The 23,023-nt window shown below is 38.1% G+C and overlaps 1 protein-coding gene across 6 annotated transcripts; it reads left to right on the top strand.

Annotated features, from left to right (window-relative positions):
* The first annotated feature begins 2,022 nt into the window (after nt 1-2,022).
* On the top strand, nt 2,023-23,023 carry NREP (neuronal regeneration related protein). Of its 6 annotated transcripts, none has more exons than XM_064402933.1 (5): nt 2,023-2,040; nt 2,951-2,998; nt 4,482-4,544; nt 17,905-17,982; nt 21,341-23,023. In XM_064402933.1, the coding sequence occupies exons 3-5, from the start codon at nt 4,542-4,544 to the stop codon at nt 21,461-21,463; spliced, it is 204 nt and encodes a 67-aa protein (XP_064259003.1). In that variant the 5' UTR covers nt 2,023-2,040; nt 2,951-2,998; nt 4,482-4,541; the 3' UTR covers nt 21,464-23,023. The 6 variants fall into 6 exon arrangements, with proteins under 6 accessions (XP_064259003.1, XP_064259002.1, XP_064259000.1 ...); XM_064402932.1 differs by lacking the exon at nt 2,023-2,040 and adding an exon at nt 2,194-2,211; XM_064402930.1 differs by lacking the exon at nt 2,023-2,040 and adding an exon at nt 2,250-2,274.

Here is a 23,023-nt window from a genome sequence, read left to right on the forward strand (position 1 = left end):
TTCTTGAAAGAGATAAGAAAAACTGCCTAACCCCCAACAGATGGCAATAATAGAATACATGCTTATTTTACAAGCCAGGACACATTTCCAAAACTCTTCCTGCCTCACAATGAGGCCAAACTGCCTCCTTCTGTTCTCCCACTCAGGCTCTTGCCCTCTGATTCCTCTTAACAGCTAAACCTTTGCTTTCAGTTTCCATCAGAGTTGCTGTGGGAAGCTGACTAAGAAAAAGGAAACTGCAGACACTAAAGCCAAACTAGAGAGTGCAGACTTGGAGCAGATCCTATCAATATAGCTTGTTACAGGCAGCAAACAGGTATAACTTTTCACATGCAGTCACATACACACAGCACAGCAAAGCAGGTTGCTTACCCATGCTGCAAAACCAGGTCATTGGAAAGGAGATTAAGGCTAAAAGGGCTCAGAAAGATAAGTTTACACGTATCCACACCCCTTCTGAAGGAATGTTTCAGAAGGAATTTTAGGATGTGAGTAAATTCTCAAAAACGTTGCAGAGGATGGACTATAGATAGACTGTGGAAACTGGGCACATGTAGTTTTGAGGTAGCAGGGAATGGAGAAAGACATGACAGCTCTAACTGGGAGTTTATATCTCTCTTCTCCACAGCTTTTCAGGAAATTATCTGCAGAGGATCCAGGTGAATAGAAATTACAAGTTAAATTAGGATCTGGGTGATGAAAAATTTCAAGTTAAGCTGTATTAGAAATTTTGTGTTACAGGACTTATTAATTGCAATAAATTTTCTGCTATGAAAGTCATAATATAGAATGTTAACTTTATGCTTCTGAGAATAAGAACCTTCAGTTGCAACAGTTGTAACTATGACTTAGTGCAACCATTTTTCTGCATTGGATCCCTAAAAGAATCTGTTCATTCCCTCCTCTGTGTTGTAGAACATCATCGTCCACTTCAGCCTCTTGGGGGCTTCATCAACACAAGCTTTATGCCTTCCACAGTCAGGTCTTTGGTGTCTACCTTCATTCCACGGTGCCAAATCTCTACAAGTGGTGAATCCCTGACATTTCAGGAGCTAGGGCATATATTCTACAGGTTAGAAGATGCACCAAAGGCAAAGGGAGCCCCCCCTGCTCATATCTGGGCATGTGCCATGAGGGCCTGCTACCTGCACTGGACCCATATTTGTTACTCAGGAACCCCTTCCCACCCCCCTGACAATTAAATCATTCTCTCCAGATAGTTTAAGCATTCAAGCTCTGATGCATTTCAGTCAACAGCTGATGGGTGAAATCTGTGGAGGAGGTAGGCAGCTGAACAGACATGAGCAGTAGTAACTGTATTTTTAAGGCAAATGATCTGATCCTAATGCACTAAACATAAAATTATTATCACAGATAACCAGGGGTTTAAATATCAGGGACTGTTTATGTCCTGTTTATTTCTCCCTTCCAGCTGCTGAAGCTGGCAGGCCTGCAAAGTATTCACAGAGATATAGTAGCTGTTTAGGAAGGGGCAGACACATGCTAGCCAGCTGCTTGCACTCAGCAAATGGAAATCCTATATGGACCACAGAATAATGCAGTTTTATGGGGAGTTAAATACTGGTGGGTTTGAAAAACAAGGTTAGTTGCTTATAACCTAGGCCTGACAGAGAAGGCTTAATCTTTTATTAGCCTGCATCATGAATGATTTCATACCATTTTAATCTCTCTTGCCATGGACATTAACTCTGAGGAAGATACTTTCACACGCTGCGGGGTAACAGGGAATCTGCTTTTCCCCACGTGTTTCTCTAATTTTTTGGCTGTATATCCCTGTACAGCATTTGAGGGAGAGACCCCGTGGAGCGGCGCACCGCCGTGTATCCCTCCATCGACCCGCTGTCCCTTCCCCGCTCCCTTCCCCTGTGCCTGCACAGCGGGAGCCTCCGCAGAGTCTTTGTGTCGCGCTGTCGCACGCCGCTCGTCTGTCCCTGTCGCCCGTCCACCGTCCCTGCCCGCAGCGCTGGGGAGCGCTGCGCACGCTGTGCCACAGGGCGCGACCCCGCTGCTGCAAACCCGGTGCGACCCTCCGGGGACAGCCTCGGGGACAGCCCCGCCCTCCCGCGCTGCCCCCGCCGGCCCGTCCGCACCTGCGGACACCGCCCGCGGCCCCGCGCCGCCCGCCGCGCCACGGCGCTCCCCGGCCTCCCCGCCCACCGCCTTCTCCCCTCCCAGACAGGCACGGCCGAGGCAAGCCGGCGGGCGGGCGGCTGCCTCCGCCTCCCTCCCTTCTCCTCAGATGCCCTTTGCAGGGTTATTATTACAGCTCGTGGCTGCGCTCTGCCTGCCCCCCTCCCCGCCCGCCCCTCCGCGCTGCGCAGCGCGCTGGCCGCGCTCCCGCCCAGGCTGGCCGCCGCCCAGGGGTGCGGGATCCCCGCGGCCCGGAGCCAGCCCGCTCCGCTCCCGCTCCATCGCCCCGCTCCATCGCCCCGCTGCCGGGGCTGCCCCGGCGGGGCTCGGCCGGCGGCGGGCCGGGCGCTGCCCTGGGGCTCCCAGACAGCGGGGGGAACGCGGGGCTGCGGATTATTGCAGACTAAGCAGTCTGGCGCTGCAGCATCGTGCGGGGGGAGGCGGGCGGGCAGGGGGAGTGAGTGTGTGTTTGTGTGTGTGTGTGTGTAAAGGGGGGATGGAGCTGGCAGCACGCCAGCTACCATCAGAATTAGCTCATTGTTCAATATAACCAGCGCTGGCAAGCAAAACCCAGCCCGAGAGAGGGAACGGGGGGGGGGGGGGGGAGAGAGAGAGAGACTTTCCCCCAGCCACCCCCACCCCTTTTTTCTTTTCTTTTTTTTTTTTTTTTTCTCCGAGGCTGCACTTTGGAAGAGGTGCAGTCATTCTTACCCACACCCCCTACCCTCTCTCCACTCCCCCAACTATAAATTCCCTTCTGTAGCATGCTGCCCTTTTGTAATCCACATTTGTGTTTCAGATCATGTAGAAAGGACAGAAAGTGAGCAGGGAGCGGGGGCTTTTGTCTGTAAGTATATATAATTCCAATCCACAGAATTATTTTTTTTTTAGTTAATCCCCTTTCTCTCTCTCCCTCCCTCTTCCCCCTTTCTGCTTTCTTCTCTCTCTGTTTCTCTGTTTCTTTTAATTTCTTTTTGATTTCTTTCTGTCCTTAGCCGGACTTTGCTGCAGCTTGGCTTTCCCCTCTCGGTGCACATTTCCAAACAGGCTTTTTAAAGGAAAATGAGGAAACGTGCAGTATATGTGTCTAACTCTTTGTCTTTGTGCTTTAAGGCTGGATTTCTAGGCTGGGGATTTTTCTGCACACATGCAAGGGGAGATGAGAAGTGATTTTCTAAATGTTTTCCTTTTTCTGGGTTTTGCACTCCGCAAACACCAAAATGCATTTTTGAACGTAATGCACTTGGCTTTGTTAGCATGCGTGCAAGGCTCTAGGACAGGTTTATAATTTCCTTTCTTCTCCCTTGTAAAACGAATCTCCCTCTTCTCCGCCCTGACACTGGATTCCTCTCAGGCTGCTGGGGTTTATTTTTAGAAAGCAGTCATTCTTGCAACAGCCTTCTGCATTTTTGCATGTGCAGCAGTTAAATTTTGGGTGGTTCTTTTGAGAGAAAAAAAAAAGGCAACAAAACAACAAAGCCAAAACAAACCATGTTTTGCTGGACATGTAGTGACATGCTACTTTTTTCAAACATTTCTGTGTATATTTATGGATATATGAGTTTGCAGTTTTAAATCCAATATGTATGCGTGTGTTTGTGTAAACATATGACTCATACCTAATTATATTTCATACATACGTGCTGTAGGTAAGAAACATATAATCAATAGCAGAGAACTTTTAATTTTTGTTTCTATAAGAAAGCTGATAAAGGAGATATGCTACAAATTCAGTCCATTAAGAGCGTGATAATTTAAGGTAAATGAGGTAGGACCTACTCTTTTTTTTTTCTCTCCCTGTTCAAAATAGGGGGTGTGTGTGGAATAGAGAGAGGGAGAAAACTGGGGGTTATGTAATGCAGTGCCATTTCCAAAAATACCTACTCTCTGGGCTGTTACATTGTGTTATACTTGTTCCTTGATTGCAAAAACCCACACTTAGTAGTATGCCTGGGAACAATGGACCACAAATTACAGTAAACATAGACTGACAGGTTTTTGTCCTCTTGACTGATTTTTTACCTGTGTTAACCATTATATGTGGGGCTCTTCAGAAATATACCCAGTGCTAAGAATAGCATAGGGTTCTGCAAATCCAGGTACCAGGGATTCCTTTGTCCTATATTTAAGCCTACAGACCACTAAGTGCAGAGATGTATGATATATAAGCATATATGTGGTTAGAATAATTTGCATGACTTTCATCTTAACCACTGAAGCTTCTACTTGGTTCAACCACTGTTATGCTGGCAAAAAAATACCTTTTAACTATTGCGACAGTTGGAATTACTTTTTTTTTCCATTTTTAATTTTTTTAAAATTGTTTTCAGATTGTTCTCCTTGTGCTACTTGAGAGAAACTGCAATCCCAAGACTTAACAGAACCTAAAAATGGTAAGAATTAGTTGCTTTAGCAGAGTATCAATAATTTGTTGTGTCAATACAAACCTTATTTCCCTCTTACCAATACTCATTTATAAATAGTACCTTTTTATGACATAGTTTTTGAGGCTATGGGGACTTGCCATATAATAACTGATGTACTCTGAAAAGCTCCTTATGTTGGATCTTTTATTTTCTTGCATTTTTTGAATAAAAATATCAAATCCGTCTCTGTGCAGTAAGGCTTATTTAATTGAAGCAAGGAATATTTAAGTTATTGTGAAAAATACACATCATAACACATATAGCAATACATGCAGACAAAACATTATCCAGTAATGCCAACACTGACACCTTTCTCCCAGAAAGAAGAAATAGGTCATTGCACTTTGTAAGTGAAAAATATTTAATATTCGTTTGTCAGGGAAGTACATATGATGCAACCTAAATTTTTTATTAGGTTAACCTTCTGAAAACACTACTATTCTTTGTGACACAGATCTGTTCTAGAAAAAAATGTTTAGGACTCAAACCTGGCTGAACTTACAGGCATTTGTTTGGAATGTATTTAATGAACAACAACTTCTTTCCTTCAGTGCTAATTGTGCTATTTCTGTTTCTATTGATTAAAGACCATTTTTTATATTCTGACTGACAAACTCCTGATTTTAAGGATATGCATGCAAAAAAGGTATTCTCTGAGAAGGACTGTCTCAGACTCAGAAGGATAAAGGTAACAGTATTTTTTTAGAAAAAGTGCTCAAAGTAGGCAGATTTTGTTCAGACAGGTTTTCATCCTATAGCATTCTTAGTTGAGGATGCAGCTATCTCAGAATCATATCTAAATACATGTACTGGCAAAAAAGTGATGTATTTTGGATGCTACAGGATAAAATCATGATCAGTGATGCTAATGGTGATTAGTATTGAGCAATGCTTTAAGTAGCATTGCATAGGGTGTACATTAGCACAGAATATTTTCCCCAGTGTGAGGTTCTAAGTGACATACTCTTATGAAGATTGGGCTAATTGCATCAATATTATCCCTGTCTGGTTTTTGATATGGGGGAGGAGTCATGATCAAAGAATGATTAAAATAAGCAAATACATACTCTGTTATAAAGGCTTTGTTTTTGTTTTTTGGCTCCTTGTTTTATATCATTCCTATCTGCAGAAATAAACTTGCAAATTCTGGAGTTTTAGTCTATACCGGAACCTACTTTCATCAAAGTGCTTTGCTCATCTGTGTATAAGTGAATAAGATGGGGGTGGGGAATTAAAAGGGAAATGATTCACTTAAACTGTGAATAGAAATCATGCTAAAATACATGTTGTTCATACAACTGTGGAATATTGGATAAGGCAACTGTTTTCCTACCAACACCAAGGTGACAATCAGCCCACATTTTAAATGTTATGCAGGCTGCTCTGTGCAATATATGCCTATCTGTCGAACAAAAGATTATTTTAAGTTTAGTTAGGCATAAAATAACCACTGATTTCTACCAGCAGATGGTTCTATAAATCTAGCAAGGTTCCTGTAGTAGTCACTGGAATCAGTTTTATAAAGCCAGTCTCTAGGCCAGAATTAAAAAACTTAAAACTATCCAAATGCAAAAAATAAAATGTTGTTACCCACCTGTCTAGTCCCATCCTTTGCTTTGTAGTGTAACATAAGTACAAACCTCGTTTAGCTGTTTTTAAAAGTTCCCCTTCTTTTTTGTGATAAAAATTAAAATGTACTATTAGGTTTTACCTCATCTTGCAAGGATGTTCAAGATGTGATACTTGGCAGAATCTCTTCTCCTACCACCACCTTTTTTTCCCTTTTTTTTTCACTTCTGGTGCACTAACACTGAATGTAATTCTAAGTCAGACCACTGACACACTTTCCTTGCAGTAGTGGACACACTTGTCTTTGGCATATTTCTTCTTGTATTAATTGCAAGCATCTCTCTAACCATTCTAATTTACAGGAAATACTCTTCTTTGCATATCAACACTTTCTACCCACTGAAATACATGACGATGAAAGTGCTTACTTTGTTTAAATATCAAGTGTATGCAAAGGCTCTACCCTGCTCTCTCTGGTCAGTTAAAATTTAGCTATTGTGTTTCAGTAGACTGAGGTAGATGTTAAAAAATGGGGAGAAATGGCCTTCTTATTCCTTTGCTAGTCTGAAAGTTCATTAATTATTTAGCTAAGCTTACAGTAAGATTTGAAATGACTAGAATAAACTTGTTCAGTGAGAACAAAAGAGTTCTTGGTTTAACTTTACTGTCTTACCCTCTTAGTTTCTTAATTTTCTTTCTCATAAAATGTTTCTTAGACATTTTAAACAGTAAAAGCAAATTATTTAACACATTAGTTTTCAGTGCTGCTTCTCCTTTCTCTGGACTTGGAATTAGAGTTACCTGATTAATTAATCAATCGGTCTTTCTTGCATCTGTTTACTATTAATATTCTCAATTTTAAGAGGAACAGAAAAGCAGAAGAGTGCACTTTCTAGTATTCATATGATTTTAACTCATGGACATTTTAAGCCATTTTACACAAGAATATTTGCCATTTGAAGGTCTGTCCTTCCTTCTGCATTTCCTTTAAGTGTCTACCTGAAAGAGGAAAGAGCCTTTTATATTTATATGCAATGTATAAAATCCTGAGATGACTTAAGTAGTTTTTTAATTTGAAATGGTAGAACTTCTATATACTACCTTCGTGGCAAGTGCTGAGTGTTATGAAATGTAAACTAAAATTTTATTTAATATTAACTAAAATTTTAGCTAACAAGGGGGAAAAAATGGTTCTAACTAAAAAAAAAAAATTAAAAAGGAATTTGTTTTAAATTTTTTTGCCACTTCTAATCATTGAAAGTGATCCAATCAATTAAATAAAGGAACATGTTAGAAGAGTGGGAGTAAGGAATTCTTAATTCCAGTTTTCTGTGATCTCAAAGAAGGCTCCTACCAAAACCAGGAAAAGGTTGGGTTTTGTGTTGTTTGTTTGTTTCTGTTATTGTAAATATTTGTTTTCAAATAAAGAAATCAGATCATCATTTTGGACAGTTAGAGAAGTGGTCAAAGCACTCAGATGTGTCCTTTTCTCCTTCTTCTGGATTTTAAGTTCTGGGAGCTTACAGTGATGGTGCTTAAAGAATTTAAACTAGCAACGCTAATAAATGTGTATATCAGTAAACAGATCCTTAAGAATTTAATTTTGACTTTTCTGAAAGTAAACAGAAGATCATGTAGAGCCAATTATTAATTTTCTCCTGACTTGCCACAATGAGATGGCTTTCTTGTCAGCATTTCTTACTGGTGTGGAGTCTCTGGGCTGGCTGTTGTACAGTATAGCTGTGTCATCGCAGAGCAAAAAGGCTCTTGAAGTAGGTCATTTGGGCTGAATGCTTCCTGTCCTGCATCCTTGCCTGAACTTCTGAGGTTATTCTGTCATATTTCATCATTTAAGGGTGAGAACAGTTTGGAGAAAAGCCCTTCTCTTTTTTAGTCAGAGGGAAAGAAAACACAGCCTGCATTTGGTTGAAGAGAAAAGAATCACCATCCCATTTAGTTTTTTATTTGTGAGGGGTTTTTCTTCTAGTTTGTAGAGAAATTTATAATATCATTTAGATTAGGTGAAGATATTTATGAAGAAAATTTTGTGTTTAAAATTTTATCCCAGTTTAACCATTACTAACATTTTTCCAGGGAGTTACATGCAGGTGTATTTACACATTCTGTAATCTTCTGTGCCTCTGGGCTGGAACAGCTTTTCATAATTTTAGGATTATTTGTGGAGAATGGAGTCCAGAATTGGTCTGGAAGAGGCAGGCATTATTTGGAAGCTTTTATGTGCTCTGAGAAAAAAAAAGAGAAGAAGCAAGGTAATGAAATGAGATATTTTGTCCAGCCTATTACTGGATAGGCAGCTTAGGCAACTCCTGGTCTGGCATAAGAAAACTCATACCTGGTTGATTATTACCAAGCCTGGTACTGGAACTGGAATTGGAGTCTCCTTTATGGTAAGTCAGAGCCACACAGAACCTGCAGGACTGTCAGACCCTCTTCTGTTCATGTACAGCATGGGCAGAATTTAGTCAAGAGAAATAATTGTGAGGGATGAAAACAAAATAGTTTTGGCCATCTGAACGGGTATTGTGCTTTTTTATTATGCTTATGTAATCTGCAAGTTATACATTGTGTGTAGTTTGCACAGTGCTACTTGATTGCTGAAAACTCAGGGAGAATTTGTAAGCCTTTTCAGTTTACAAAGTTTATAAGCAGAAATACAAACCAGTTTTTGCAATACTTCTGTCAAGCCGCCTGTTCAGCTGAGCAGAAAACAAACCTTTACTTAACTATGGGTAGAAAAGCAGAGTTTTTTTAAAAAAAGTAATTTTTGCTCAAAGCTATAGATACTGTGGGTATTTCAGTGGTAGAGCTCATATGCACATGAAAAGACAAAAGCTTTTTACGTACTTGTTTCTACTCAGTCAGAAACATGCTCTGGATGCTCAAATTTTGCTACTCTGCCCCAGCATACTCTATCTGAACCAAACTGTGTTGACACATGGAATAGAAGGTTTATGTAACACTAAGTCCAGTATTACATATCATAGAATCACATAAAATCATAGAATGGTTGAAGAGACCTTAAAAATTACTGCATTCCAACTGCCTTATCATGGGCAGGGACAACTCCTGCTAGACCAGGTTGCTCTTAGACCTGTCCACCCTAGCCTAGAACATTTCCAGAGATCAGTCATCCACAGCTTCTCCGGGTAACCTGTTCCCATGCCTCACCAGGTTCACAGGCAAGAATTTCTTCCTAATATCTAATCTAAGTCTACCCTCTTTCAGTCCAGGAAAAATCTTTACTAATTTTTTTCTCAAAGGCTGAAATTTTGGAAAACCGGAAATAAGAATATACATCTAGTAACACCACAGATATAACATTGGTTTTTTAAGGCTTGGGATCTAATGCCATCACCAACAATATTTTTACTTTTTTTCTGACTTTACTATACTGCTGCTTCATAACTGAATTCTGATCCTTATATATGCTGAAGAGATGGGGAAAGGAGGACACTTAATAGTTCTAGCACAACTTTATAAACATAATTCAGTTGGCATCATTGGCTGGGGCAGGATATTTTAATAAAAATAGTTTTATCTATTTGTATTTTGGTTTTATTTTAAATATTTATTCACCTCATTAAACCATATTAATTGAGGGTACAATCTTCAAAGGTGAAAAAATATTCTTTCCAAATATTTAGTGTAGAATGATAGTATGAATCACTGTTTGAATGTTACATGCAATTCTATTTGGACTTCTGGTCTGGCAAATTCACAGTAGCAGTACTCAATGAATCCTTGTGTACATGTTGCTGGGAGGATTCCTGATGTTTCCTTCTGTAAACACTGCATTAAAATAAACAAAAAAAAAAACCCCAAAAAATAAAAACAACCTACCCTCAGAATAAATATGTTTTTCTCATCCTGCAGGAAGAAGTGTCTATGGAATAATTTTGTAAACAGTAACCTGATTATCTCTACTAGCTTGGCATACTTAGGTGGGAGCAAGTTAAAAAAAGTTCTAAACAATTTGTGTGTCCTCGCTGGAGGTGGTAGAAGCTTTGGCTTAATATACACATTATCAGAAAGAACCCCTGGCCTCTTCCAACACTGATGTTTGGAAGGCACACATTGACACCTTAGAGCTACCCTTAGAAAGGTCAACTTAGAGAGGAGCAAATCTTCTTTGCTTTTAAAATGACTGTGTATCTGTGATAAATCTCCATCACAAAAGAATATGAGTTTACACAGCTCCTTAGATGAGTCCCAGAACCGGCAGACATTTTATTACTTTTAGCCTCCAGAACATGATACATTTCGTGCTTTTTTGTATGGAGTAGCACTTAGCTGCATTACTATCTGCCTAGTAGAGGCTGGTAATAGGGAGTCTTCAAGTAAATCTACCACAGTGCTTTCAAGCATTTGTTAGCAATCAGCTGCTCTCATTATATCTCTTTTAATGAGGTAAGTCAGGACTGGCTCTATAAGGTGGTTCTCCCTCCCATTTCCAAGAGTATGGCTGGGGCTTTTTTATACTTGCCTGCAAAATGCTGTTTGGGTAAGGGGTTGTCACCTCCTGAGGGGAAAGAAGGGCTCTGCACTTGGGGAACTGCGTCCCTGGTTGGATTTCTACTCATCTTTTTGGTATGTAGGAGAAGAACTGTTGTAGTCCAAAGCAGATCCTTGAGCCTTCGGTAAGTTACAGCACTCAGGCCAGTATTTAGAAAATGTATAGGAAAATTAGGAAATGAACACTTACTTTGGGAGACTGCTTGGTGTATACATTTTGTGTACCCCAGGAGTTGAGGGCCAGGCCTGAGGGGGCACACAGGAGAGGTGTTATTCTAGTCTATCTCTGTTCCTATTCTTAACAATTCACTACTGGTCACTGTTATTGCTGGATTTTCCCTTAAGATCAAAACTTGATAAAATGAGGACACTGGTTTTTTAGTCAGCCCCTGACCATGCTCCTTTCCTTCCTCCTCTGTAGCTCAAGTAATCTGTCCGTGTTATGCATGAAACTACTGAAAAACTACTATGCATCCTTTGTTTCACAATTTTTGTTGCCAATTTTTGTTGTGTATCCACCTGAGTTTGTAACAAAAGACTTGCTTATGCATCTTGTTCTGCAGTTACCATTAGATGTAGGTGCAAATAGTTCTAATTAGGCTCTACCTTATTGCACTTGAGGAGCAAATTACAAACTCCTATGTAATTAACTGAGAACTAGAGTATTATTTCAATTCTCAGCCTTGTTGTTGTTGTTTTTCTGTGTGTTGTATGTTATGTAAAACAAAAAAAAAATACTGTGGTGCAGAGGCAAACAAAATAAATATGTGGGGTTGTACTGGGTTATGAGTTAGGTTTTCTGGTTGGCTGATTTGCTTATTTTGATTTCTCTGATGTTTTGCAGTTTTGGAGAACATAGAAATTTACTGGAGGAACAAAGTAATTCGCAGCCATTTTATTTCCTGATGGAACTTTCCACATAATATACATTTGTTTTTTATTTTCTCTGAAATAAATATATTCTTTCTCTTTCAAGGAGTGCAATACTCTGGTAATAGTTTACTCTTAGAAAGATTCATTAATTCAATGAGAAGTTGGAGGAGCATTTATGACCATGTTCACAATGTACTGCTTCTTTTTTTTTTCCTCTTAGTCTTTGTATGCATGGTAAATATTAACAATGTTTTTCAATGATTTTTGTGTATGAATGAAATAAAAAAGCAGCATGACACTTGTAATACACAAGCAGGATTAATCTTAACTAGTGCAGAAAAGTGAAAATTGATCTCTCTTCCTAAAAATTGCACCACATTCAGGTCGTATGGAGTAGATTCCTGCCCAGGGAAAGTTATAAAGTAGTTTCTAGAACTAACCTCATTCAATCACATATGTTAGAATACACTTAAAGTTTCTGCAGAGGGGTTCTTGCTGGATAAAGAATTGTGCAGAAGTCTTATTTGTAAATACACATATAAAACATTCACCCTGTATATACAGGCCTGGATGAGGACAGGAATGAGTCCCTTGATAAGCCAGGGTAGGAGACTGCATAGGAGCAGATGCTTCAGTGTAAGCTCAAGAATAGATGCTTTAAGAAAATCAAAGGAAACAACAGATGACAATGGGTTTATAAGGAGAAGCTTTTCAAGGTCACTTCCTCATGCTGTATAGGGAAGGAGCAAATGACATCCTATTCTGTGAAATCTACAGAAATTGCTGAAAAGATTCAAAAGGACTACAAAAGTCACCAAATACCTAATAAACAAACTTTGTAATTCATTTGCAGTGTGGAGAGGAGGATGCAAGGAAAAGCATACTTGTCTCATTTAGGCCTTTTCATCTCTATGTGGTTGTGAGTTTGAGTCATCAGATGGGGAGGAATAAAAAGCAGCAGTAATATCTTCCCCATGAAAAGGCAAACACATGAAAATATGCTGATGCAGAGAAGTCAAAGGCAAATTCAGGTGTACAGCTGTCTTGCCATGTTCTGCTGATATACTGCCAAGTATTAATTATCATTGCAATGGCAGATAGTCTCACAAAGGTGTGCCACTTGGAGCAATCCCAGCTGCAGAATCATGATGTAACTCTTTATCAGTTCTTCTCTCAAACCATTTATCTAACCAATTACTTTGTGGAACCAACCAAGTGAAATAAATGTCAATTATTGGTTTTTCCCACTGTTTTTTTTTATGTTCATGGCACTGATGTGAAAACCAGGGATGACAAAAAATCTGCTGCTCTGACAGGATACTGAAATCATGAAGTCAGGTTATTAGGGATGACTGTCACTGCACCTCAGGCAGAGGCTCACACTCGTGATACAGAGACACTCAAAAATGCAAACAAGTTCACAAAATTGCTAAGCCTCACATCTGCTAAACCACACATTCACAGCATTTTTAAACTATTCAGCTAAGGTAATGAAGTTGCACTTTAACTTGGGCAAGTTTGGCTTCTGCTGCTTCTGTAGGGAAATTTTCCTCAGTGAGCCTGTTCCACAATCAGGCTATCACAACAGCAGCCTCCCATTTCATCATGAGTACAGCTTCTTAAATATAACAAAGGCTCATCAAAACTTCAAGGACTCACTGAAATAAGGAGTAATGATGAGTACTCTTGATGTAGCTTTTCCTTGCCCTCTCTAGAAGATCTAGAAAATAAAAGCAGCGACTGATAGAATACTTCTGTCTAACTAAACTCTCAAAAAGTAGCAACCATTCAGTTGATAGTTGCTGTATTTATTAAATCTTGTGCGCTACATTAGGAACACAGTGAATATTTGTATTTTATACTTTCATAATGTTCCCCTCATGGTCTTAAAAATAAATTACTGTGTATGGGAGCATTAGTTTACCCCTTGCACTGAAGTAAAGGCTTTGGTCCTAGCACAAGCTTTCCCTCCAGTTTGGTTTAAAAAGAATTAGTGAGGTTTTCATTCACAAAATTATTTATTTAGTGTTTGAGCAGTGGTGCAGTAAGATTGTTTGTGCACTCAGATTGTGATTGTGGGATGTTGGTTAGAAAGAAAATGTTTTACTGCAGTGGGAGGCATTTGGGGGAATTAAAAAGTACATGGTAGGATGTGCTGTGAAACCTACATCTACAGCTCGAACTACATGGCAACTAAGAAATTTTAAAGAAATGTGGGTACAGAAATGAGAAGCAGCATTCCTTTTTGCTTATACAGCCCACTCTCAGGAGGAGGGTGGCCTCTCTCCCTTTCTCTGTTCTGGATTAGGCACACAGGTCACTCAGTCCTCACAGCTGCACAATGTCATTTTAGTGCTGCAGAGAGAGCATGCATAATTCTTTCTTTGCTTCTTTTTCCCACACACCCCTTATCATTCTACTCCCATGTTCCTCAGCATGTGGCCATCTGTGTCTGCTATTACACTGCTAATCCATATAGTAAATATTTTTCTTATAATTTTTTTTTCCTTTCCTAGGTAGGTTACTGCATAATTGTTGGACATGGTCACCTTTTATTTGGAATTAGGATCTACAGTACTTGTCGTCATTTCCTTTTTGTTTTCATTTATTTCCCCCTGCCTCAAAATTGGTTTATAAGACAAAGAGATTACCTGAAGCTTCTCTAAAAGGTGGTTGCTGATTTCCTCAGAGCAATTGCTCTTCAATAAACTTTTATTTAAGAAATTACGAGTGCAGTTGAATACCACTCTACATCCTGAATAAAACTTGATTACAAGCATTCAGTTGTGGTTCACATGGGGAAAAAAAAGGAAAAAAAATAGAAAAAATAATTACGAGGGTTTTCTCAATTTTTCTTAACCATAAAAACCTTGGGAATGCTTAACAGGATTATACTCATTGTAGTAAGTTTAGCATGCCATAAGTCTGGGGATTTTTTGCTCTTGATGGATTTATGTGAGCGTTTAAAAGATGCTCTTATGGAATAGGAATGAAGAGTGGGTACCAAATCAATTTTAGATTTTGATGTGACTAATAGAGTATGTTAAGTTCAGCTCTGTTAAAATTATTTAATACATGTGTTTTAAGGCTTGGCAAAAGATTGTACTCCCCTACCATTATTCTTTAAGAAAGCATGGCTTAAAATGAAAAAAAAAAACCCCAGGAATTAGAATTTTGAAGTGTCGGTAAAACAGAGCAAGAGCAAATTAGTTTCTCAGTCTGTTGGTCAAAAGAGTAAAGTAGACTCTACTGGTTTTTAAATCCTCCTGGTTTGAAAATACCAAAGCTGAAACAACCCAAAAAACTATCAGTAGTTCTGGAATCTGAGAGTTCTGGTAAACACACTAGGCATTTATTTGCCTCCATTTTTGCTCTTCTTTAATATTAAACTGCATAATTTGTATCTTTTCAGGAGACTGGAGGCTACAAAATTGAAAGCATACTCATAGAGAACCCATAATTCCCAGTTTTCAAGTTGGCCTCAGTGTTTAAGGCAGAATTGCACATTGGTTCATAGCAGTGTCTCAGGTAGCTCTTCCCACATCTGATGGTTCATGGATGAAGTTTCCTGGCTTAACTGTCTGGCTAATGAGGATCAAACAGTGAGGCTATCAATGTGAGTCAGAATTATGCAGACTTGCAGAAACTGTACTTTTCAATCCACCCTAAAGCTCAGTAATTCCATTCTGAATCCTGATACTTTGGTTATTTAAGACAAGCCTGCACTTGCATAACAGTCACACAGGAAGTACTAAGAAATGAAAATTTGGTGTGTATCAATGGAAGCATTTATTTAGAAGTGTTTGCTTCATGCTAACAGCTGGAATGTTGTAAGCCTTACGTCCTACTCTGTAATGGAGCATTGCTTTTCACTGTCATAGCTTATCTTGCAACGTTTATATCAGTACTTTTGACCTGCTGTAACTGAAATAATGTTCTATGTGTTTTTCTAATACCCTAGTTATCAGTATATTTGAACTTCTAAGTAGTTTCTGCATTTATAAAGCACAGCAAGATATCATGGTTTGTTTTATATCCTTTTTTTTTTTTCTCCTTCGGGTGAATTACAGTAAATCTAAAGTGGACTTCTCTACACCAGCATCTTTTTTTCCATTCCAGAATCTTCCTTCACTTGGCCAGATTCCAAGCCATGATTTTCCAGCCTTTAAGCATTGCTCCCAAGGCAGAGTCCTTTGTCCATTCAGGACTCTGGTACAGTGATAGCAGAACAGTAACTTCATGTGAAATAGGTCCATGTGATTATTATCCACCAGTATGGTAGATAATATTATTATTATCTACCATATAATTATAATATTCTTATACACAATATTTGTTTTTGAAGAAGAAAAAAAGGATATTATTCAATTATTTTTTTAAAACAGAGAATTACTGTGAAAGATAGTTTGGGGATTATGTGGGGTATTCTGCAGGTGGTGGTAGGTTTTGGGGTTTCTTTTTTTTAAACCTGGACCATAGTTGTGAGCTCATCTTACACTCCTCTTCCCTCCTGCCTCATTCCCAAAATCCACCCACAAACTGCAATTCTTTCAAGTTTTTTATGAATTTAATTTGAGGAATCCATTCTTTTTCATCTAACTTCACATGCTTATTTTATTCCTATTATGTTATTAATAGGGATAACACGCCCATAATCTAACCTAAATACATCTCAGACTCCATAGAAAATATAGAAGTTTGTATTCATGATAATAACTAATTCAGTATCCTGATGCTTATGTGATCCTCCCATATACATTTTGTATACTTTGCTGGTGTGAACAGCATGTCCTGTGGTAGAGCTGAACTCCCACTGCTATTTCCCACCATGAGTTTTCACACAGAAAGTATGACTACACAATAAAATCAACACATAATTGCAGAATGAATACTAAGTGATTATAAATAGCAACAGAAAAGCTCAGAGGTTACTTGTTATCTTTCATACAAATGTTCAAATATTCAGAGTGAGCATTAACTGAATTCACAGAGAGCCCTGTACTACACATTGGTTATTTTATGTCAAACACACCCAGAGAGCTGAACTGACTTGTCTGAGACCTCAGATATGAAAAAATCTGTTGCTTTAATCCATAGAAAGTACCGTTTGTACTGCAGGAAAGCACGGGAGAGTGTACAAAGCAGGCACTGCCTTCAGCTCTGAGTTTTAAATTTCTCTCCTCTGCATTATAGAAGACTTCAGTATTTTCTGTTGGGAAGAGGATTTAAACACTCTTTCAATATTTTCTCCAGGATAGAACTAGTCCAGTTGTGACAGCTAATAGTCAACATGCACTTCCCCAGAAATGGAAACTTTTCTCATGTTTCAATACATGCACAGGAGCAAGAGAGTGAGTAAAACTGGCCCAGCACTTACTTAACTGACTATGAAAATTTTGATTTCCAAAGTGCAAACAAATCTGAATGGTGTAATTTACAATGGCTAGATCAAAACACTGACAGTTTGACATCCTGGCATCATGCAGAAAAAGTTCAATTCACCCAAGACCAAGAGCCCAGGAGAAAGACCCAGCAAGAAAATAAATTTAAGAATGTAACTTGTATGTAACTTGCATCTGACCAGTTTGGTGTTTCTGAGACTGAGATGAAGAGATATTCTGATCTTCATCTTGAACCTGAGAGGAACTATCTTGGTATTTATTCACTTTAACCTTTACTGTATTCAGTGCCCAGCTTAGGATCTTACACATTTTACATAGAAAAATTTTCCTGTGGGTGTCTTAGGACACGACCTTAATGGTTAAATCCTGCTGCCAGCTACTTTATTGAATGTGTTTTATAATGTGTTGGAATTTCTTTCATGTGAAAAATACAGGGAGCTAACATGGAATTATAATTTTTTCAATGATCTTATAAAGTTATACATTCTAGTTCACCAGTCATTGTGAAAGGATATCAAAAGTGTGGTGCTTTTGTCACCTACAGTCATCAGCAAAGATAATTAACTTCATTAAGCAGCCCTTTGCCAGTGACCCATGGCAAAAGGGAATGGGCAGGTTTTCTTACAATATCCTCAGCAAGTTCATTAGTACAGATATCCTGTATAAAGAATTTATTAGAGATATTTTAAAAATATATACATCCTATACTCTTTTAATTATTTTTTTAAAAGCAGCTGTTGAATGCAGATAAACATAAAACAATATAGTTGGAATGCTGTAGAGACAGATGTTGTCATGGGTACAAAATATATATACTAAACATTAAACACTGGGCCAAGCTCTACTGATATTAGACTTGTTTTAGTAACGTGGTCTGTCACATGAACACCACTGCACTTAATGAGTATGTCTTTGTTAGTAAGATCTTGTATGTATTTATGTCACTACAGGTTTATCAGCCAGGTTCAGTGATTTGGATAAGCCAGAAGATCTTTCCAAACAACCATGGGGATGGGGGATTTCCAAAGGTAAAGTTATTTATGTGACTTCTTTAATATAATAAATAGCTTGCTAAGATGAAAGTTTTTGGAGAAAAAAAATTAAAATTGAAAGTTCAATGTATTTTATTTTACAACTACTTCAAGAAACAACTCAGCTGATTTCATCCAGAGTCTCATGTTGCTCTGTTTTTCTTAAAGCCTTGGCTCCTTGCACCATGCAGTTAGCTGCAGAGCTCAGTTTGCATTTTATAATTGTGTTTTTAGCCTTCAGGCTTGCAGAAAACATGGACTCTTGCTGGCTGCACACCAGAAGGAAAACATACTAATTTTCAAAGGCTCATATTTCTTAAGCCTGTCTCTTGATTTTACAAGCTTGACATCTGAGTTTTGAATACTTAATTTTGGCAATGCTTTCCTAGCAATGCAGATGAAAAAGTCAGTGATAATGCAGCAGGAGGAACTGGGTGGTGTTGCTTATCTTTTATTAAGTATCTTGCTTGTGGGTTACCTGGCTGGAGTAACAAGCATACACAGCATGGCAGTTTTATCTGAGTTTGACAAGAAGTCAAACAAAGGCAGAAGATTTGGCTCATCAGACAGCATTAATAAGATTTTATTCTGTTACCATTATTGGTTAAAAAATGTGAAACTGGACATGAAATTTCAGTAGTGAAAGACAATAGATTATGCAGAACTACAGGATGTACATGTTTTATTTTCTTATTCCCTTTCAATTACTGGCTCAAGCAGGTGGGTAAAGAAGAGAACACATGGAAAATAGTTTTGATTAAGTTTCAGTTAATAACTAGGTTTCTGCTCTTTGTTAATAAATCTCTGCTAACTCCATGTTCCATATGGATAACACCATATTTTCCTCTACAAGGGAACTTTTAAATTTTATAGGTGGGGTATTTTGAAGCCTCATGTGCCAGCCTGCCAGTCTTTAAATTAGGATATGGCAGTACTGTGATTCTTAGTATTCACAGTATTCCATAAGTTCAGCTGAGAAGGCTGGTAGCAGTGCCAGAGCCTGATTAATGTGGTTTATGGGGTCATACTTACATCAAATGAATTTGCAAATTTTATGAATCAGCTGTGTGTTAATTAGATGATTTTTATTCAAAATGTTAAGTTAGAAGCTTTCAGTAAGTTGTCATTCATCATTAAACAAAGTTTCTCCCATCGCACAGGAATTAAGCTGTGCACTATGTGCAGCATAGCAACAATGCTGCATTATATTGGATTTATGAATAGCTGTGGGTTTATGCTGTACATAGTTTGAAATAAAAGTTTCTCAGAAGGGATAACAGCTTCTCAACTAGCCAAAACATATTATAAGTATATTTCCCCTTTAAAGTTACTGGAGTCTTGCTTTTAAAATACAATTTTTTTCCTAGCCTTTATGTAATTCCTCAGAAAATATTTGGCATGTGCTGGTACACATTTTTAGAACTAGCTCCAAATTTTATTTCACAATTAACATTCAAAAGCAACTTCAATGTTAATTGCATATAGTCCAGAGAATCATCTTAAAGAGAAACTGTGCATCTTTGGAAATTTTTTTATTTTTACTATAAAATTAATTAGGATAAATTGGTGAAAAAAACTGCAGAAAGTTTTCAGTCTTCCTGATAAGCGCTTTTATCTATTCAATACTAAACAGCTTAAACTTCTGAAATAATAAAATAAAATACATAGATTTTTAAAAACTATTATTTGAGATAAAAGTGTTTTGTTGTTGTGGTTTTTTGTGGGTTTTTTTTTTGTTTGTTTTGTTTTAATTTTATTTTATGCAACCAACAAATATAAAAGGCTTCAGTTCTTAGTGACAGTTTATTTCCAGACCTAGAAGGGTCACATGGGACTTTATATCTCATGATTCTATGGCAGGATTTCAGGACTGAGATTGTTTTCACAGCTGAAAAGGAACTGCCCAACACAATGCTTTTGGAAATTTGCCCAGACCTTTGGTCTGTGTGGTGTGCCTGTTTGCATGTGTAAGTTTCTAGTTTTCCCTTTGTATCCTGTAATGATACACAAGCAGAAAATTTAGTAAAATAAAAATAAGTAAAAATATTATCATGAGGATGGAATTTTCTAGAGTACTGTGAAGAAATGTGTTTATCCAGTCACTAAAATTTAAATGTTATTTTCTCATTTTGAAATTCTTGCAAAATACCTATAATGGCTCTAGCAAATATACATTACAACTCCTTACCCTTCTGCATATGTACTGACCAAATTCTGCTCCTTTCCTCCATTTCTTGATGCCCCAAAGGAACAGGTCACCAGCTATCTCCATGAAGGGATTTTGCTCTGTGCTCATCCTGAAAACTGCTCCTGTGTGCAGTGCTAAACACCATGGGGAGTTCATCTACCTAAAAGCAGAATTTATCCTGTACACTGTGATAAAGACAGTGGGAGAGCCATGGGATGGCTTCATTCCCAGCACAAGTAAATGTAGCAAATATGAACATCCCATTGAAAATTCTGTGTTTGAAGAAAGAAAAATTGCTGAAAATTGCACTTTATTGATCATTAGGAAACTGCCATGTGTTTAATTCCTAATTCAGAAATTCACATCAGAAAATAAATTAACTTGGAGAAGATAACTTTCATTTCTCTAACAAAGAGAGGTATTGAGCTTATGTGACAAACACATCCTAAACAATATCAGCAATAAAATACCTTTACAATTCTTACCACTTAAACACAAAAAACACATATTTTCTTTTTCCTTACCTTAAGCTAAACAAATTATTTTTGTTTCAGATCCCATAGTGACATATAATCAGCAAAGTACTTTAGGCACGTTCTTAGCTTTTAGGCTTCATTCTGAGGATTAAAATGACACATATATGTAAATGCTGTTTACAAACTTTGCTGAATAGGCACAATTAAAATGTATGGTTAACAAAGAGCTATCTGAGGCAGCTGGCTCATATGGTACACCACTTCCTTACCTGCTCAGAACAAGAAAACACTGCAGTGTTTTTAGTGTGCTCTTTTTGACGGATTAGTATAGGGAAGTGACTTAGTAGTGTCTGTTGGTTGCTTAATTAGTGAAGTTTTCAAAAAATGAGAGGTCTAACCTGGAAAAAGTTCTTGTAATATTAAGATGATCTTTCATAAATAAAATGCAGTTTCATATTGGTTCTTTTTCATTTTTTGCTGCTAGGACACATTAATTCATGCCCATGTGAAATGTTTTTCTCAGATGCTGCAAGAACTTCCTGGTTTTCAAACAACCTTTTGCTCTCTGTGGCATCAGATGCTTCAGTCGTGTTTAGTAGATGAACTAAAGCTAGGGAACTATGGAAATTTCAGGATGAGAGAAGGGAACATCCCACCAAACACAGCTAATACTCCTTTTTCCTCTCCACAGGGAAATCTCCCCATCTCAAAGGAAGTGAATCGCAAGAAAAGTGATGCGGAGGGGGTGCACCTGGCTCCAGCAAGTGGCTATGGACAACATTTCACCAAAATCAATTACCTCTACTCTTTTTAAACATAATTTCTCCATTCGTATTACATATGATGTATGGGTTTGATGAGGTCATGGTGTCATATATTGGAAATTGTTTCTGTGTAAATCATCAAGTGTAAGAAGAAACTATGGGACTCTGAGCCTTGCTTTAGAGAATAACAGTGGACAAACGTGTACCATAAAAACTAGTTTTTAACATTCTAACTCAAGCGAAAGCTCTCAGAATTTCACACTGTGAATCCATGTTTACAAACATTACAGGTGGGCCCTCAGGCCTGGTTCTACCACAGCAATGTCTTTCACTACTCAAACTCCACAGCTCACACACAACCGGTAAACCACACTTTCCATTTCCACCAACCCAAACTGCTTCTTGCAGAGGCTGAGAGTCCCCCTTTTTTTTCATTTAGATGTAACAAGCCTAGTAGTTTATTTTCATCAATTGTCTGTATATCTCTATATTTTATCCATGTACTCTTTTGATGTATAGAAGTAGTATGAAACTCATGGTTTCCTTGTGGTAAGTGATCGTGATGCTGCCACGGGATTTGAGACACTGATGAATGGTGCTATTTTGGACTTTAAATATGCTCCTTGGCAAGGTAGCTCTGATGGAGTTATTTTTTATTTCCATGTTCTGAGAGGGTGTTGGTACTTTGTTTTTCTGAATGTTGTTCTTTAGACTGGACTGACTTGTTTACTTGTGTCTTCAGTGTGGCTTTCTTATTCAGTGCTGTAGGTGAGTAACTACTTATAGTGTACAAGTGAGGAACTGATTCCCTATCAGTGTCCACTCACAAACATGCAGTTATAGTGGGAGCAATCACAAAACTGTAATTTTTCTAAAATCTCCTTTCTGACTCCTATCCACCTTATGGAGAAAGATGAGCAATAATTTTCCACCAACTTCTCAAAATCTCTTGATTTTTGTCTTTTTTTCTTACAAGCCTTTTTTAAAGAAGAGACAAGTTTTAATGTCCTCTTCAAATCCATGAACTAGGGGATATAGTAAGAAAAATACAGCAAATTTCTGGGAAGAGAAGTCCTAAAGGGGAAAGAGTACATTTCCACAGTACTGTCAACATGTGGAATTTACATTTTTGTTCTTGCTCCCAAACTACTATAAATACAAAATAACACAAACCACAAAACTAAACAGTATCATCTACTCATGGAGTGTTGTTGTGTTAGACACAGTCTGAAAGCCCACCTTAATTTTTTATATAATTCTGTCTTTTAGCTATTCCTTTTACAGGGCAGGCCTTGTTCTGAACTGTCTTAGCTTCTGACTGTTAAATACCAATGCATGCACTGCACTTCTAGATTTCTTTCCTTTCCCTACCTTCTGTATCCCTTTCCTTGTACACTCACTTTATTTTCCAATAGAATGGATACGTCTGCTGTGCTGTATATAGAGCAAGAAGTAATATTCAGCAGTTGTGGCATTTATGTATAGTTGCAGTTGTGTACTGCTGAAAATGCAGGCTTTTGTAACAGTGTGATCTTTAATAATGCAAGTACCCAATGTATTTTAGCTATTTTAGTAGGATTTGTTCAATAAATATGCAAGCTCTAAGGGTA

Source organism: Passer domesticus, chromosome Z (genome assembly GCF_036417665.1).
Source record: "Passer domesticus isolate bPasDom1 chromosome Z, bPasDom1.hap1, whole genome shotgun sequence".
NCBI classification, from domain to species: domain Eukaryota; kingdom Metazoa; phylum Chordata; class Aves; order Passeriformes; family Passeridae; genus Passer; species Passer domesticus.

Coding starts and splice junctions, on each gene's coding strand:
- NREP (XM_064402933.1), top strand. Junction 17,983..21,340: donor GGGATGGGGGATTTCCAAAG/GTAAAGTTATTT, acceptor TCCTCTCCACAG/GGAAATCTCCCCATCTCAAA.